Here is an 18,746-nt window from a genome sequence, read left to right as displayed (position 1 = left end):
AAATAAATGAAATAATTAGGGTGTAATACTAACGAAAAAAAGTCAGGCTTGCAATGCCCACTGGGAGGTCTTCTTTGGTTCAGCTGAACAGACTCATAAGATAACTGTAAACCACAGGTCTGACACCATCTATTCACACAGCTTGCCAACAGGGTGACACCAAGCACTCCTTTGCAAGAACAGTTGCAATATCAACCATGAGCAGACAGCTCAGAAATGTGGGAGCCTCCCCGGCTTAAAAGCTCATAACAACTCCAAGGTATGCCTTCTAGGGTATCTATCAGGGGCATGTCCAATTACAAGTTATCCCCAACAACAACAAAAAGAGTTTCCCCACTTGAGGAAAAACCAAGTATGGTATCTCATCCAGTATTTATAGTTCATTATCATTCCTTTCTGTCTACAGGCAATTTACCAGCCAGAGGTTATTTTCCCCATAAGCAATGTTGCCTAGTAGCATTTTGATATCTGTTTACAGAAAAGAGTTAAGAATTTAACCAAAAGTCAAATTCTCAGGCAGCATCATGTCAATCCTCTGCCCATATTAGAATAAAAATTATATAAATTTAATTATAATTATATATATTTAGAAATGTACAGTCAAAAGACTAAAGAAAATTAATATGGACTAAAAGTTAATAGGATTATTTTCATGTTAAATTTCTTAAATATCCTCATTGTATTCTGATCATGTGAGAGAATACCCACAATCTTAGGAAGTACTTGCTGGAATAGTTAAGGGTGAAATATAACATCTGACATTAACCATCAGAAAGTTCATGGAAAAATACATACATACATGCATACCTCCTCAATATATGATAAAGCAAACTGACTAAATGTTAAAAACTGGCGGATCTATGTAAACGTTATATGAGTGTTGATTATACTGTTTTTGCAATTTTTCTGTAGATTTGTAATTTTTCAAAATAAAATGCTGAGGCAAAAAAAAAAACTAAAAAAATTTATTTATCAATATGACAATGGTGATTGTGCCTTTGTGTGATAAAATTATGGGTGAATTTTTTCCTTCTACTTTTATGCAGTTTACAAAATGTTTCCTTTTTAAAAAATATTTCATGTCTTTTTGTTCTATTGGATTTATATTGCTTTCAGTAAAAAACTGATTTAAATTTTAACTTTTAAAAAATATATGCTAATGATCAGTCTTTGCCTTGATTTGCCTTCGGTCATTTAAAGAGTATACACTGTAACCTCACCCAGAGTCTCAAGTTCACTGTCTTTTCCTCTTTTCCTTCAAGCTTTCCCCTTCTCTTCACTTCCTTTCTTCCCTCCCTCCTTTCTTCTTTCATTATAATTATTATTTTAAAAAGTATGGAACGCTTCACAGATTTGCAAGTCATCCTTGCCAAGGGATCTGTATTGTTCCAATTTTAGGATATGTGCTGCTGACATAAGCACAACAAAAATGTCTGCTTTTTAATCTTTTTTTTTAAAGGCATGAACACTTACACCTGAGGGAGTCTGACTCTGAAAACAGGCTGTGTGTTTTAGATGCCCTGAAGGTGATGAACATAATACCCACCTGAAAAGGGGCACTATCTCCTTAATGTCCTTCAGTTTATTCACTTCCTCATCTCTCACAGGTGCACACAATGTCCCCATCATGCCAATAATGAATTCTGCCAGCTTAGAAATGTCCAGGGCCCCGTTCTCTGCCTCCTGCTTTATCAGATCCAGATCCAAGACTTCTGTTATCTGGATTCTCAGTCTAGTGTGACCAGGCAGCAAGAAAGACAGGAGAGTCTACAAGAGAGCACAGCCACGCTAATCAAAGCTTCCTAGGCAGATGGCATTTTTTATGATATGTAAAGGAATCTACAATTATCCAAAAAAGGGCTTACCAATTGTTACTGTAATGGTGCACATTTTTCAACCTCTTATTCAACAAATCTATAGGAAAACATGTTTACAAATCATTTAGACTAGCTATTTAAGCTTCCATTGAAGCTCTAAGAAAGCAATCAACTGGACATAGGAACAAAAAACTGTTAAAAGTGAAAAAAAAACCACATTAATTAATGTGAGCCTGTGAGCCAATGACAAATGGTAATTTCCACAGACATATTACTTCTTTGAGGAACTGTTGCTAAAGATATTGCAAAAACAGTTCTACCCTCCACTTAATACCTTCTTTATCCCAAAGTCTGAGTCACTTTTTTGGTCTTTATATATTGAAGGTGTTCATATCTGTTAAGATTTTTATAAATCATATTTTATAAAATAACTTTTTTTCTTTTAGTAATTCTGTTTTTAAAAATCTGAACCTTTTTTCGTTTATAAGAGTAATGCCCTCAGGTTATCATAGCTTGTTTGAAAGTTTTTAAAGGGCAGGAAGCCACAAATACACTAAACCCACATTTCAGCAAGCAATTTAAAATCTTCATCCTTCAATTTCTTTAAAGCCTTCCAGTACACTAACACAGAGAGGTGGGATTAAAAACTCCTAACACACCAGGAAAGCACCACAACTTGCTCTTCACCTCACCTCTTTGATCTCACCAACAAGCTTGATGGCCCGGTCATACGTTGGGGGGACTTCACTTAGCTGGACACTCAAGCAATCCCAAAAAGCTTTATGAACAATATCCTTTACTCTCTTCTCCAAGCTGGAAGCAAATGGAAAAAAAGCAAATATCATTGTCTCAAATCACTCTCAAAAGCACAAATTCTATGGGTTTAGAGTGAGAAAATTTTTTAATTATTTGGATGAAGGAAAGAGTTCCCAGACATACTTAAACCAATCACATACCTTATTTTTAGTTAGTGATTTATTTCAATAAGTACCTTTCTTAATAAGTATTTTTTCAATGGAGAGAATGACTTTCATCTAGTTTGATAGGTGGTATTAGTCCAATTAACAGCCTATACCAATGCCATATGATAAAAATAATACTGGAAAGCTCAGATTTGTTCATTTAAGTTCCCTGATATCGGAAAATTTCCTAAGATGTTTATGATTAAGTAGTTTAAGACTTTAAAGTTGAAGTTTTTTTCCTAAAATTATCCTATTCTCATGTGACATATGGGACAACTGTAATTAGGTACCAGATTATAACAACTTATATATAACATTTCAGGAAAGCCAGTCTTTATGTCATGAGAGCAAAGCAAGTAATTCTTCACTAGGGACATGAAAAAGTGCTATCCTTGCAGAACATACAAGAAACATTTGTAAAGTCCTATTTAGAAGCCTCATGTGGGAGACTCTGTAGCTTGCTGACTCAGCAGTCACTGCTCTGTCAACAGACACCCAAGTTTTTCATGGTACTTTCACAATTAAAATGGGAAATGCTTTTTTTCCTTTTTTGCGACAATCCATCTTTTAACAGTGTATCTTACAGTCAATAGACTTTCAGATTCAATATAATATGGGCCAGGTGCTAGGTAGGGATAGAGAATAAAGCATAGTCCTTGTCTCTGAGGAGTTTACAATCTGTGAAGAATGAAAGTGAACCAACAACTACAGCACAGTGTGACAGTTACAAAGAAGAAATGAAGGAAACAGTGCTAGGAACACACAAAAGGAGGCAGCTGACTGCTACGGACTGGGGAGACGCTAACATGGAAGACTTCCACGCAAGACTTCCAGACCTTCTATTTACATTGTCGAGGATCAGTGGTCCTGAGATACACTTTCAAACTCCAAGGGTAAGGAATATTTTTTAGCAACATACAAAAGGAAAAATATTTTAGAATGTATACATCAAGTGAAGAAAATATTTCCAGAAGTGGGAAATGGCAGTGTTCTACTAAACAAGATAACTCAGTATCCACCTTACCTGTCTTCTGGCAACTCAACAGGTTTAATCTGAAAGTCTCCGTTTATAACAATCTCATGGGCTAGGGCCATGTTAGTGACTCCTTTCGCTGTCTCTAGAAGTTCTTCTACTGTCACGAATCGAGGAGGACTAGCTGTAACAAAAGTCTGGTGTAAGAGGTTTGCTCCTCTAAATTAGGATTTTCTCCTAAAATTTTTATTAATTTTAGAAGGCAGTGTTTCTTCTGCCAGCTAATAGCTAATAATTTCAGTTATGCCTCTACTTATAAAAATACTCTGGCAATTTCAAACAAGAGAATTGTATCTATTTCATATTCATTTTTTTCTTTGAACCTAGAATCCTAAAAGCAGAGATCATTTACAATACTCAAAACATTTTTTTTTCTTGGTAAAACTGGTCAACGGCAAAGTGATTACAATAAATGACCACTTAGAAAAACCTTTTTAAATTATTGATTATCACTTTCCCAACAAGCTGAGAGTTTATTTTCTAATCCCTATGCCTCCTGTCCACCCTAAACAGAAAAAAAGACACCAGATTTAAGATCTCCTCTTTTGTTCCCATCAGCAGTTTACGTTTCGCTCCATCATTAACACTGTGCCACGAATGAAGTGAAGTGAAGTCGCTCAGTTGTGTCCGACTCTTTGTAACCCCATGAACTGTAGCCTACCAGGCTCCTCCATCCATGGAATTTTCCAGGCAAGAGTACTGGAGTGGGTTGCCATTGCCTTCTCCAGGAGATCTTCCTGACCCAGGGATTGAACCCGGGTCTCCTGCATTGCAGGCAGACGCTTCACCCTCTCAGCCACCAGGGAAGGCCCTGGCGCCATGAATAAATCTCCGCAAAAAAACAGCAACGAGTACTTAAGGGTGCCAGGTACTGCTTAAACAATGCTAAAACTACTACTAGGATGGAAAGTGGAAGTGTGCTCAGTCGTGTCCGACTTTTTGCAACCCCATGGACTTTAGCCTACCAGGCTCTTCTGTCCATGGGATTTTCCAGGGAACAGTACTGGAGTGGTTTGCCATTTTCTTCTCTAGGGCAATATAAGAATTCCAGAGATCGACAGATGAACAAATCAGAGGCCGTGTGACACAAGAATTTCTGGAATGCAGGCCCAACAAATCAAAAACCTCAGAGTTATGTTTGATTTCTCCCTTTCTACCACTGTTAGCAGGTCCAGCGAGTTTTTGGAGAAGGCAATGGCACCCCACTCCAGTGTTCTTGCCTGGAGAATCCCAGGGACAGGGGAGCCTGGTGGTCTATGGGGTCACACAGAGTCAGACATGACTGAAGCGACTTAGCAGCAGGGAGTTTTATTTCTGTATCACCTGTGGCAATACCCTCATAATGGGTTTCTGTTCTCTTTCTTTTGATAACGTTTGAGACTTATCTTCCAGAAAAAAAAAAAACTCATATAGGGTAATTCCTACGCTTAAAAAGTCAATGATTAATACCCACATGTTTTTGGTATATCCATTATACCTTAATAAAGCTGTTTTTTTAAAAAAAAAAGCCCATGACAGCGGGTCTTTAACTTAGAATCAGGGGGAGGGCTTATGCTGGCCCCGATCCAGGTTTCTGATTTAGCCTGTCTGGGGCGGGGCTGGAGACTGCATTTCTTGGAAGATTCCACCTGATACTGATGATTTCAGAAACCATACTCTGAAAAGCACTGGCCTGGAGGATGATTATATTAATTTTACACAATGGTGATAAGATCTGGGCTTAAAATGGCACTGGTTTACACATGGTTTAACAGCTGTAAAGATCTTGCTAGGTCACTGAAAAGTTATTTTCTCCCTTCTTTCCCTTTTTTCATTTGCTCACCAGAAAAAGGAATCAAATCTAAGAGCTGGTCATATCCTGTCTGGTAAAAATCTTTTTTTAGTCATGTAAGGGGAAGTTGAAAAACTTCACAAATTTTTTTCAGCATTTTCAGAGAATATTAATAAAAATAATAAATAAAATTGAGTTTGTGGATATTAGTAAAATGCAATAAATATCCAAAATCAAGGCCCAACAGATCTTTTCAATTCTCAGTATTTCTTAGCTGTCAATTTCTACCAAATTGATCTACTGATAAAATGAAATTCCAATCAAAATCCCAGCAAGGTTTTTGTTGAAATTGCCAAATGGACTCTTAAACTTGGATGGAAATGCACAGGACCTAGATAGGTCAAAACTATTTTGGAAAAGAAGAAATTTGGAGGACTTATACTAACTGATTTAAAGAAAAGCAATAATAATTAAGACAGCGTGTGGGAATTCCCTGTGGTCCAGTGGTTGGGACTCTAGACTTCCATTGCAGGGAAACAGGTTCCAGCCCTGGTCGGGGAACTAAAATGCCACATGCCGCATGACGTTAAAGAAAAAAACAAAAAAGACTGTGTGCGTCTGGCATGACACAAGATATTCAGATGAACTGAAGAGAACAGAGGATCCCAAGCTAGACTGGGACACACACATACATATGCGTGAAAAGTGAAAGTATTATTCCCTCAGTTGTATCTGACTCTTTTGCCACCCATGGACTATAGCCAGCCAAGCTCCTCTGTCCATGGGATTTTCCAGGCAAGAATACTGGAGTGGGTAGCTATTCACTTCTCCAGGGAATCTTCTGGGCCGAGAGATCGAACCCAGGTTTCCTGCACTGCAGGCAGATTCTTTATCATCTGAGCCACCAGGGAAGTACATATGTATATTTGTGGTCAATAAGGGGAGATTAGTTTTTTCATCAAATAGTGCTGAAACAATCAGAAATCTATCTGTAAAAAAATGACCCTTGACCCTTACCTCAAATGATAAATAAAAACTAACTCAAAATGAGTTTCAGAGCTAAACATAAAAACTAAGACTATACAACTTCTAGGAGAAAACTTTACAGGCCAAAATCTTTGCAATCTTGGAATAGGCAAAATAGATAAGATACAAAAAGCTCAAAATACAAAAGAAAAAAATTTATAAATTAAACTTAAAAGTTAAAACTTATGCTCTGTGAAAGACTATATTAAGAAAATGAAAAGGCAAGCCACAGATGGAAGAAAATATTTATGAAACAAATATTGGATAAAGGACTTGTATCCAGAATATATAAAGAACTTTTACAACTAAATAAAGAAGCACAAGCTGGAATCAAGATTGCCAGGAGAAATATCAATAACCTCAGATATGCAGATGACACCACCCTTATGGCAGAAAGTGAAGAGGAACTAAAGAGCCTCTTGATGAAAGTGAAAGAGGAGAGTGAAAAAGTTGGCTTAAAGCTCAACATTCAGAAAACTAAGATCATGACATCTGGTCCCATCATTTCATGGCAAATAGATGAGGAAACAGTGGAAACAGTGTCAGACTTTATTTTGGGGGGCTCCAAAATCACTGCAGATGGTGACTGCAGCCATGAAATTAAAAGATGCTTACTCCTTGGAAGGAAAGTTATGACCAACCTAGAGAGTACATTGAAAAGAAGAGATATTACTTTGCCAACAAAGGTCCATCTAGTCAAGGCTATGATTTTTCCAGTAGTCATGTATGGATGTGAGAACTGGACTGTGAAGAAAGCTGAGCACCGAAGAATTGATGCTTTTGAACTGTGGTTTTGGAGAAGACTCTTGAGAGTCCCTTGGACTGCAAGGAGATCCAACCAGTCCATTCTAAAGGAGATCAGTCCTGGGATTTCTATGGAAGGAATGATGCTAAAGCTGAAACTCCAATACTTTGGCCACCTCATGCGAAGAGTTGACTCATTGGAAAAGACTCTGATGCTGGGAGGGATTGGGGGCAGGAGGAGAAGGGGACGACAGAGGATGAGATGGCTGGATGGCATCACGGACTCGATGGATGTGAGTCTGAGTGAACTCCAGGAGTTGGTGATGGACAGGGAGGCCTGGCGTGCTGTGATTCATGGGGTCGCAAAGAGTCGGACATGACTGAGCGACTGAACTGAACTGAACTGAAGACCAAATGCCAACTGAATAGAAGACCAAATGCCAAAAGATATGAACATTTCTACAAAGCAGATAAATGGCCAATCAGACCATGTATGGTCAACATCATCACGATCATCATTATCATAAGAGAAATGCAAATCAAAATCAGACAGATACCACTACACACACCTAATAGATGAACCAAAATTAAAGAGACTAATCTTACCAAGTGCTGGCACAGATGTGGAATAACTGCAACTCTCATACAAATGCAGTAGGGATGCCAAATGGTACAGCCACTTTGGAAAAGAGCCTCTTGGTTTCTCATTAACTAAAACATACACTTACCACCTGATCTAGCAACCTTGCTCATAGGTGTTAACCCAAGACAATGGAGAACATTATGGCCATTTAAAGATCTGTACTCAAAAGCTCACAGCCGTTAAAATGTCCATAAACTGCAAAATGGATAAACGTTTGTAGCATGACCTCACCGTGGAATACTACTCAGCAATAAAAAAGGAAAAAACTACTGATACATGCAACATCATGGACAAGTCTTAAAAGTATTGCCCCCAGGGAGAGTCAGATACAGAAAACTATGTACAGAAGAGTCCGTTTTTATGAAGCTATAAAAATGGCACCATTATAGTGACAGAAAGCAGATTAGGGCTGCTAAGAGCTGGCACTGGAGGAGTGGGGAAGTTTCACTGCAAAGGGACACAGGAGAATATTGAGAAGTGATAGAAATATTCTAGCAGCTCATGATTGTAGTCGTAGTGACAAACTGTACATGTATTATCAAAACTCACCACTTAGCATTGGTGAATTTTATTATATATAGATTATACCTCAATAAAGTTGATTGAAAATTGTAAGGCACTCAGTAGGGATATGCGCGCACGCTCTCTCTCTCTCTCTCTCTCTCTCACATTGTTAGTAAATTTCTTCAGGATAGTGTTTTCTGTTGCTACTTAATCAGAAGATGGAGCTTTTGCGACATACTCAGTATCAGAACTCCACTGAGTTCTTTACTTCTACAAAGAAATTCATAGACTGTCACCAGGGCTTCCAAGTTTTGTTTAAACCTTGGTTTTGCAAAAATATTCAAATGAGTGACCATCTTAAATTTATGAAAATCATGGAAACATACCACGTTCTCTCATAAGTTTATTATATATTTTTTTCAACAATTTTAGGCATTTGGGTAATTGATAAATTGGGTAATTGATAATAAGACAGTTAATACACTACCTGGTCATGAAATGCAGTGGACAGAGCAAGTCAGGAATTCAGCTCTCTCCAGACTGTGCAGAGTGTAAGCCTTGAACAAGTCACTTAAATGTTTAAGGCTCACTGTTTCCTAATATGGAAAAAGAAGATAAGAAGACTGAAGGAGGTTCTAGGAAAGACTCTTTCCAGTTACAGGCAAGAGTGTCTTCACTGTTTTGGACCTATGTGGGACAAAACAGCTCATACCAAGTGCTGAGACCATGAGACAACCAGGAAGAAGAAAGTTTTCAGGACCTGTCCAAGGTAAAGGCTACTTAAAAATTAGACTGATTAATGGAGGGTGCTTGATCAAGAAAGACGGAATTCTAAGACATGACCGGTATATTACAGATCCGCCTGTATAGGAATTATTCATTGCATGCTAATCATAGGGTTGTGGGGTGGGTTTGTTGTGTTTTTGTTTTTACTTTTGTTTTGAGAGTTTACCAATTTCATAAACGACAGCTTATAAAGAAGCGATCTGTTGAACCACCCAGCTTCACCTCAATTTGTGAAGAGGACCTGAGTTGTAACAAGAGCCATAAAGAATGGTAAGGTTACGTGTACTTCACCCTACAATTTATTTTACTATGTGGCATAACACTAAAGCTCTCACTAACCTGTTAGAGTGTTTGTACACTGATGCCGTTAGAGAAGCTAAGAACCACATGATGTTAATCATGCCCTTTCAGAGGCTGGTGAACAGATTCCAAAAATAAAATGAAGGTCTAATTCACATGGTCATACTCTCTACCTTTCTTTATTAAAGACGTTCTAGGAGCTGAGAAGTCTATACACTCTGCAGAGATGCTTCCAGTCACACACGTGTAAATGGATGTTTACTGATGGCAGGGGCAAATGTCACCCAAACAGCTACTGGAGAGTGAATATAGTGAAGCAAAAGTAAAGCCTCTCCATCAAATGTATTGCACTGTGCTTGTGACCGTATCTTCCTCACGAGACTGCAAGCTCCAGGAGGACTGAGAACGCATGTGCCTCTTTGACTGCTGGATTCCGGCTACACAGTGTGCACTCAATCAACGCTGACTGATTAACTGAATATTCAGACACTATAGGGCTTCCTTGGCAGCTCAGCTGGTAAAGAATCCACCTGCAATGCCGGAGACCCCAGTTCGATTCCTGGGTTGGGAAGTTCCCCTGGAGAAGGGATGGGCTGCCCACTCCAGTATTCTTGGGCTTCTCCAGTGGTTCAGACAGTAAAGAATCTCCACCTGCAATGCGGGAGACCTGGGTTCCATCCATGGGTTGGGAAGATCCCCTAGACGGGGTATGGCAATCCACTCCAGCATTCTTGCCTGGAGAATCCCCATGGACGGAGGAGGCTGGTGGGCTACAGTCTGTGCAGTCACAAAAGAGTCGGACACAACTGAGCGACTGGGCACAGCACAGACACACCACAGCTCAGTCTGGTCGTGCACTTTAGAAACATAGAACTCTGTGTCATCCCTTTATCTAATAAATCTCACCAGGATCTGATTTAATAAACTAAAGTGCTAAGTGGGAAATAGTAACTGGAATGACAATTGATTTTTTTCATCTGAATATGGCATGTTTTACTGATCAACTAGGTGATTAAACTTTGGAGCAGGAGGTGCTTTGTGAATTAAAGAAGGAAAAAAACTTCCAAAAAAACAAAAATAAAATAATAATACAAATGAATCTGTATACAAAATAGACTCAGTGATACAGAAAAACAAGCTTATGGTTACCAAAAGGGAAGCAGGGGGATGGGATAAATTAGGACTATGGAATTAACTAATTAGGATAAATTAGGAGTATGGCTCAGATGGTAGAGAATCTACCTGCAATGTGGGAGACTTGGGTTCAGTTCCTGGGTCAGGAAGATCCCCTGGAGAAGGGAATGGGAACCCACTCCAGTATTCTTGCCTGGAGAATTCCACGGACAGAGGAGCCTGGTGGAGCTACAGTCCATGGGGTTGCAAAGAGTCGGACACGACTGAAGCGATTAACATACAACACATATGGAATTAACAGATACAAACTACTATACAAGCAACAAGGATTCACTATTTAGCACAGGGAACTATACTTACTACCTTGTAATAACTATCAAGGAAAATAACCTGAAACATATATATATATATATATATATATAAAATTGAATCACTAGCTGGACACCTGAAACTAACATAATATTGTATTAATAAATCAACTATACTTCAATTTTCAAAAAATCACCATTAGAATAAAAGGGTAATATTGGTGCAGGAAAGATCCACTGGTAAAGGCTAAAATTAGTGAGTCAAAGTTTAAGCAGAAACAGGATATTTGCAAAGTCACACAGTACTGCAGGGCTTCCCTCGTGGCTCAGCAGTAAAGAATCTGCTTGTCAATGCAGGAGATGCAGGTTCGATCCCTGTGTCAGAAAGATCTCTTAGAGAAGGAAATGGCAAACCACTCTAGGGCATCCCTGGTGGCTCAGATGGTAAAGAATCTGCCTACAATGCAGGAGACCTGGGTTCAATCCCTGGGTCGGGAAGATCCCCTGGAGAAGGGAATGGGAACCCATTCCAGTATTCTTGCCTGGGAAATGTCATGGACAGAGGAACTTGGTGGGCTATAGTCCAAGGGGTCACAAAAGAGTCATGACTCAGTGACTTAACAGCAATAACAACAAAAGTACTGTAAGCAGATAGGGTAGGTGGTCCCCAGAGAAAAAGAACCAGGCATGATTTTCTTGATGTAAGAAGCCATTTTGACCTAAGCCACTTTGTGATTTAAGCCTGGCCACAATGCTTGCCCTTGAACAGATCTCAGTAATTCTGTAAGATAAACATTATGATCCAATATGTGATATCTTTGAGTTCTGTAGGAACTAAGGCCCCCAACCCAGATGGAGGAGGGTAACTACCTGCTGAGATGGAAGTCTGGTCAGAACTGAGGGAATGTCACCATGGTGACCTTTTCTGACCCTCCTGACGTCAATCATCAAGAGCTTCAGGTCTGGCAGCCTTTATCCCAGTTCCATGCAGAAGTCTCTGGGCAAGCCCCTTCATGTATATGAGGTACCCTTGGCTTAAAACCTCCCCAGTTTTGCTGTTGAGGGAGACATTGCTTTGGAAAAGATCCCTGGTATTCTCTTTACGTGCTCCAAATAATAAATCCTCTCTCCCCGCCACCCACAAAAATAAAGTATTTAGAAGTAAAGAAACTTATGGGAAACATTAAGTTACAGTTGACTGATCCTTACTCTAAGGATCTCTATGTTTAAAGAATTAATTCTTTTAGAATCAAATAACCACCTGGGATCAGTGCCAACCAATTCTGACAAGGCCAGCCATTTTTCCTTTTTTATATTCTGTGTCAGCTATTAAACGTTATACATGCAGGGCAAGCGGGTGAGGGTTTTCTCCCCACACCACCAAGCAATTCTCGGATACCAGACAAGTGTGCTGCAATTCTGACACTACCTACTTGGAGACAGTATCAGATTCCACAGGTTAAGGACACAGTCCCACAAGACTCTGCCCCAGCCCCCGCCTCTCCCCCTTACTTTCAGAGGACAGTCCCCAAGTCCAGGGTGTCACCTGTGCTTCTGACAGACTGGCTGTGGATGGGAAGTTCCAACAACCCCTCACCCCCTTTTATTCGATTAATTTGCTAGAACAGCTCACAGAACTCAAAGAAACATTTTACGTACTAGATTACTGGTTTATTATAAAAGGATGTAACTCAGAAACAGCCAAATAGAAGAGAAGCACAGGGCAAGGCACAGCAGGGCGCCACTGCCGCAGTGCCCCCATGGCCTCACTAACCCAGAAGCTCTCTGAACCCCATCCTTCTGGGGTTTTCTCTCGGCTTCACTACATAGGCAAACTTGATTAAATAAATGGCCACTGGCAACTGTACAACCTCCAGCTCCTCCCCAGAGGTGGGAGGGAGGGATGGATAGGATTGAAAGTTCCAACCCTCTAATCTCAAAGATTGAGTCCCCTTAGGTTAGGCTGTGCCTCATTAGCCTAACAAAAGACATCTTTCTAGCTCTCGCCACTCAGGAGATTCCAGTAGTTTGGAAGTTCTGAGCCAGAAACTGGATGAGAACCAAACATATATTTCCCATTATAAATTACAGCATCACAGTTACCAACAGTATTTCTATCATTCAAACATTACTCTGTATTTTACTTTGCAAGTCTAAAGCCTATCTTTTTGCTTTTAATTTGCAGAACCCCAGATGTGATGCAGGGAAAGATTGAAGGCAGGAGGAGACGGGAATGACAGAGGACAAGATGGTTGGATGGCATCACTGACTCAATGGACATGAATCTGAGTAAGCTCCACGAGATGGTGAAGGACAGGGAAGCCTGGCGTGCTGCAGTCCATGGGGTCGCAGGGTTGGTCATGATTGAGCCACTGAACAACAAAGATGTGATTTTAGAGTTACTTTAAATTCATTAGCTATTCATTTACACAGTTTGGGAGAAATGTCTGCAGATAACCAATTTCATATTTTATAAATTCTTTTTTATGCTCTCTGCAAGCAGTGATGCCTCTTGACCTGGTACCCAAACTCCGGGGTCGCAGTTTTACCACTGGAGTCCATAGCCCTATTCCTACCTATTATTACAAGGAAAAAAGGGCACGAAATCCAGAAACAATATAGTCAATCATTGATTTTAAACTTCATTTTGATATGGAACTGTGAGAATTTAATGAAAGCTTTTCTGACCTTCCTAGAAAAATATATATATATACAGACATGTTGATACACCTTTTTGACTCTTCCTGGATTCCCCAACACTTGATCATAGGTCTCAGGATAAGCTGCCTTAAGGACATAACTACATACAATGTCAACTAATATAGTCTAGTGCTGGCTTGACATTAATTTGGAATCATGCCATCAGACTGACAGGATGCCAAAGGCAAGGCCATTAATCAAAGAACTGAAGATTCTAATCCAAAGGTACTTCTTTACCAGAAACTGTAAGTGATTAAACTACCATACTGGCCATCCATATTACAGCCATCTCCTGGGTATCTTAAAATGCAACAGATGAGGGAATTTTCCTGGTGGTCCAGTGGTTACGCTCTGCACTTTCACTGCCAAGGGTGTCGGTTCCCTGGTTGGGGAACTAAGATCCCACAAGTCACATGACATGGCCAAAAAAAAATTTAATAATAAATAAATAAATGCAGTATGTTAGTAGCAGCAGTACTAACAACTAGTGTTTATTAAGCATTTATTATATGAAGACACTGTTGTAAGAATTTTATATGAATTCATTTAGTCTTTACAATGACCCTAAGAGATAAGCATATTTTCCTTTTAAAAATGAGAAAACAGATGAAGCTTCCTAACTATACATTGGAGACAAGGTGTAATACAACCACGTTAGAATGTTATTAACAGCATGTTTTCTTCCCTGAATACAATGTGACTTAGTAGTATATTTACCAAAATCTATTCGATGATAAATTACAATATAATGGGGTCCACCGATGTCTGCTTTAAGAATACCATGTTGACTAATAAATTACCTGAGCGGGGCTTTTACCATTTTAACAGAAACATACCTTAAACTCCCAAATGTTTGTACTTTTTGCAAACATGAAGGATTACTGATCAGTCATACTTTAAAGAGATAACATCAACACTGACATTCTTAGACCATGACAGTCCCTCTTAAAACTTTCATTTCTGGACTCACCTCAAAAACCCTGAGTATTCCTAATAAAAGACATGAGCTGGAGCATCTGCTGGAAATACTTGCGGAAATTGCCATCCTCTCATTGGCAAGGCCTGCTTCCTGCCAGGGATCTGAAGTGACTTCACTCACACAGTCAGTACACTGAATCCCCTCATCCTTGTGGGAACGATGCCCCCAGGCAGTGAAGTTAGGGTGTGGTGAACTCATAGTCAAAAACTCTTTTTTTTAAACCTGCACAAGCACAGACCTGGCTAGAATCTTTCAAAACACTCTTAATTAAAGCTGCAATTTTCACTCCACCCTGTTTCTCAGAGCATTTCAGACAAATTGGAATGTCACTGAGGCTGGAGGAAAATAGCAATATTCTGAACATTATTCTAAAATGTAAGTTTATCATGCAATTGAAATCCATAAGTGACTGGGCTGTTAGTTGTAAAACAGTTGCTATATTTAAATGCTAACTATTGGCAACTTTATCATACTATTAGAACCTAGCTCAGGGCCACATGTACAAGGAAGGATAATAAAAATATCATCCAAAAACAATGAAGATAATGCTTCTAACCAAAGTCAAATGTGCTTACAGTGAGGTCTTTGCACTCTTTGGGTGCTTGGAGAGCCCGACTTTATTTTTTTCTGTAAAGCTTCATCACAACCTTCCACAGCATCTTCAAGGCCTTGCTCAGAATCACTTGATTTTGATTTTCCTGCTTCGTTTATATTGGACTTGTCAAGGTTTTCAGACATTCTCAATTAAGTTCATTCACTTTCCTAGAGGAAAAAAAAAAATGAACCAAAATGTTCTTGCTCTGACACTAACTGGCAGTGTGACTCTAAGCAAATGATTTAATCTCTTTGGGTTTCAGATTTATCACCTGTAAAATAAATGGGCTTGCTAAGATCTTATCCTTATCCCACTATAATATTCTACTTCCATGATTAAACAGATCACCTGTAAAATGACACTTGTAACTATCAAATTCATGGACCTATACTTCACAGAGTAACAAGTTCGAATATTTTGTCCCAATCTGAGTACCATGTCAAGAGAACATGGCCTTAACACTATAAACTGCCTGCTTGTATTTTAATCAAACAGTGATTTAATTCTTAAATTCTTTCATTCCTGAGAGCTGAAAGGAAGACTCTGGAAATAATGCTTTTCATCAGAGTTCAAAGTAAATATACACTGGACTGAGAACTTGGTTCCCAATCCTATTATGTGGATAAGCAACCGGGGATGACAAATAGAAGGCAGAATCTCATGAAGCATTTAAGAAAAATGTGTGGGGAAAATATTTTTATCAATTCCTTGCCAGTCAGCAGGAAAAGATGGTGAGTAAAGTAGGAAGTTGCAAACCACCATAATGTATATGGTTGGGTGGGGTGTTAACTGTCTTAGGTGCTGATTAGAAGAGGACTAACACTTTAACAGGTTGGTTTGGGCTAGTTAATAAAGGCCTAAAATAAAGGCCTTATTTACTATAAATGTTTCTTATTAAGTTTTTTCCTCCTAATTTTTTTTATTGAGTTTTTTATTCCTAATGGGCTTCCTAGTAAAGGAAAAGAAAGACACAATGTTTTCTGCATTTATAACACTGAAAATAATTAGCATTTGTACTAGTAGCACTTGAAGACCACAAAATATTTTCATAAGCACTAATTAGACTTTATTACACACCTGGAAGGTAATCCAAGGATCAAAAGAAATGTTGACCATTTTCAGGAGGTTTGGCAGACTCCTTTCTGCACATTAGAAGAATCACTTGATATAATTATCTGAATATCAGATAAGCCCATTAAACAAAATGAAGTTACTGGAACTGACATTTTCAGGCCTGTATTATTAATATGAAGATTGCTTTAATGTCATTCCTTTTTAACCTTCCAGCATCCCACTCCAGACACCCATCTCCTCTGTCCTAAATCCTGTCTGGCTCTGGAAATGCTCCAAGAACCAAAAGGTAACATTACCAGCATCTCCTATGAGAAGGGACAAACAAAAACACTTCTGATTTTATCCTCTTCACATGTTGGGAATGAGCTGAGGATGAAGTAGCTCATTCTGTGCAATAAGGAGAAAAAGCAGGATTTCCAGGTCTTTAATATTCAGTTTAGTAAATTAACCCATCATTTTAAGATTTGGTTCAAGATCTATCCCTTCCCAGGTCACTTGCCCAACCTCACCAGTGTTTGTTCCTTTCTCTGAACGCCTGTAGGGATGGATGTTAGTCATCTGGCATTCATCATTGCCTTAAAGCCAACTCAAAATATGCTAATTTAAATAGGAATAGGACGATGAAAAGGCATGGTGGAGAGGGAGAGAGAGACATTCTTACAAGGAAATACAGTTAAACTTAAGCCTTAATGGCATTATGAAATCACTAAGCAGGAGAAACTAATTCTTCCCGGAAGGAGGTTGGGATAACCTTCCAGAAAAGGTGATATTTGAGTCTGTCTTTTTGAAAAGAGTAGGATTTCACTCAATTAAAAAACATTTGGAGGGAATTCCCTGGCAGTCCAGTGGTTAACAACTAGGCACTTCCACTGCAAGGGGCCTTTGTTGGGGAACCAAAAAGCCAGGCGGGTGCAGCCAAAAAAAAAAAAATCAAACACAAAACATCTGGAGGAAGAGAAGGTGAAGGGGGGGCGCGTTTGACTTAAAGGGCAGGAGCAAAGGCAAATGAAAATACGCAGAACAAGCAGCAGGTGACAAAGGAGCGATGAGTTGGGGTTAGATCGTAAAATTGCTAGTTTCTTCTTAATAAAAAACAAAACAAAACAAAACTCTTCACCTATATTTTTAACTTCTTACAGGCCAGACCAACCACATTCCCCACATATGCTCCACACATATAAGTATATGCCCCGAACAGATACCCACTAAGTATTTATTGATAGCTGTGTCATCTATTTAAAGTCAGTTTATGCGGGAGGGCTGGGCGTTAGTCTCAGACATACCTGGGTTCCAATTCTGGCTCTTTACTAGCTGTGTTAACTTCCGTTTCCTCATCTGTAAAACGCAGCTACCTACCTCCTGGGTTTGGGAGAAGTGTCAGTGACAGGACTTGCATAACGACAGCTGGTGCACAACCGGCTTCCAAAAATGGTAACTATAATTACAGGGCTATATAGGATGCAGCGAGGAACCATTTAACCGCACGCAGTGTGCTCATTCATTCAACAATCCCCAACTCCTGCCATGCCTAAAAAGGGAACCGAGGGTAGGAGGATCCTCGCACTTGCCGTGAAGACTGTCTGAGCCTCACGCCGAGCCCAAGCTGCTCTCGAGTCTCTCCAGGAGAAAGGGTCTTTCTGCAACAGCAAGGAGCTGTGTCCAACGCCGGCGAGAAACCCTTTCCCCAGCCCTCGGCGTCACGCATGCCCAGCGTCCGGATTCCGTTGTAAACAACTGTTTGGGCCGGAGAGGGAGTGGCCGGGCCAGGAGCCGGCGAGGCGCGTCTGGAGGGTGGCCTCGGGGGGCGGGACAAAGGCCGCGCTAAGCCTCAACCTGCCCGCTGTGTCTGCCTCTTCCTCTCCTCCACCCGACATCACTGGGCCCCGATCGACGGAAAACGGCGAAGCCGCGCCTGCAATCTCGACCTCGTCCCTGGCGTGCGGGCTCCGCAGCGCGGCCACCCTGCGCATCCGCTTCCCTCACCTGCTGCGGAGTGGGCGTCTTCCCTCCTGCCGCTCCGCCGGGGATCTGGCGGCGGCGGCGGAGGCGGGGAGGATGCGCGGCGGACAGGGCCGGTTCAACCTCTGCCCCTCGGAGGCCGCATCCCTCGCTGCGCTGCGAGCGGTCCTCCCCGCCGGGCTCGGGCGGGTAGCGGCCAGCGCGGCGGCTTCTCAGTGTCGGGTAGCGGGAGGAAGCCCTCAGCCGGTAGGCGCCTGTCCCACGTAGGGCGTCGCCATGTTCCCTTACGGAAAGGCGGGAGGCGCGGCCGGGGGCCAGTTGCGGGGGCTCAGTGGGCTGTGACTCGGAGCCGGGAGGCCCCCGCCCCACGGAGGGCGGCGCCATATTTCTGTACGGAAAGACGGGCTGCGG

The 18,746-nt window shown here is 40.6% G+C and overlaps 1 protein-coding gene and 1 pseudogene across 5 annotated transcripts in view; both read right to left on the bottom strand.

Moving 5' to 3' along the window:
* Window positions 1–18,645, bottom strand: part of TCP11L1 (t-complex 11 like 1) — a 36,563-nt gene extending 17,918 nt beyond the window's left edge. The window contains exons 1-5 of one of the 5 annotated variants that reach the window (XM_040258971.1): window positions 17,660–18,645; window positions 15,283–15,469; window positions 3,804–3,936; window positions 2,510–2,630; window positions 1,547–1,767 (exon numbers count right to left, since the gene is read on the bottom strand). In XM_040258971.1, the coding sequence (XP_040114905.1) occupies window positions 1,547–1,767; window positions 2,510–2,630; window positions 3,804–3,936; window positions 15,283–15,445 (638 nt within the window). In that variant the 5' untranslated portion in view covers window positions 15,446–15,469; window positions 17,660–18,645. The remainder of the gene's footprint in view (window positions 1–1,546; window positions 1,768–2,509; window positions 2,631–3,803; window positions 3,937–15,282; window positions 15,470–17,659) is intronic. The other 4 variants (XM_040258968.1, XM_040258973.1, XM_040258972.1 and 1 more) reach the window with 4 other exon arrangements.
* On the bottom strand, window positions 1,330–1,422 carry LOC120877163 (annotated as a pseudogene).
* Window positions 18,646–18,746: the final 101 nt, after the last annotated feature.

This window comes from Oryx dammah, unplaced genomic scaffold (assembly GCF_014754425.2).
Source record: "Oryx dammah isolate SB20612 unplaced genomic scaffold, SCBI_Odam_1.1 HiC_scaffold_17, whole genome shotgun sequence".
Lineage (NCBI taxonomy): Eukaryota > Metazoa > Chordata > Mammalia > Artiodactyla > Bovidae > Oryx > Oryx dammah.
Note: the sequence above shows the minus strand (reverse complement) of the source record. Positions and strands in the feature narration are given on the sequence as shown.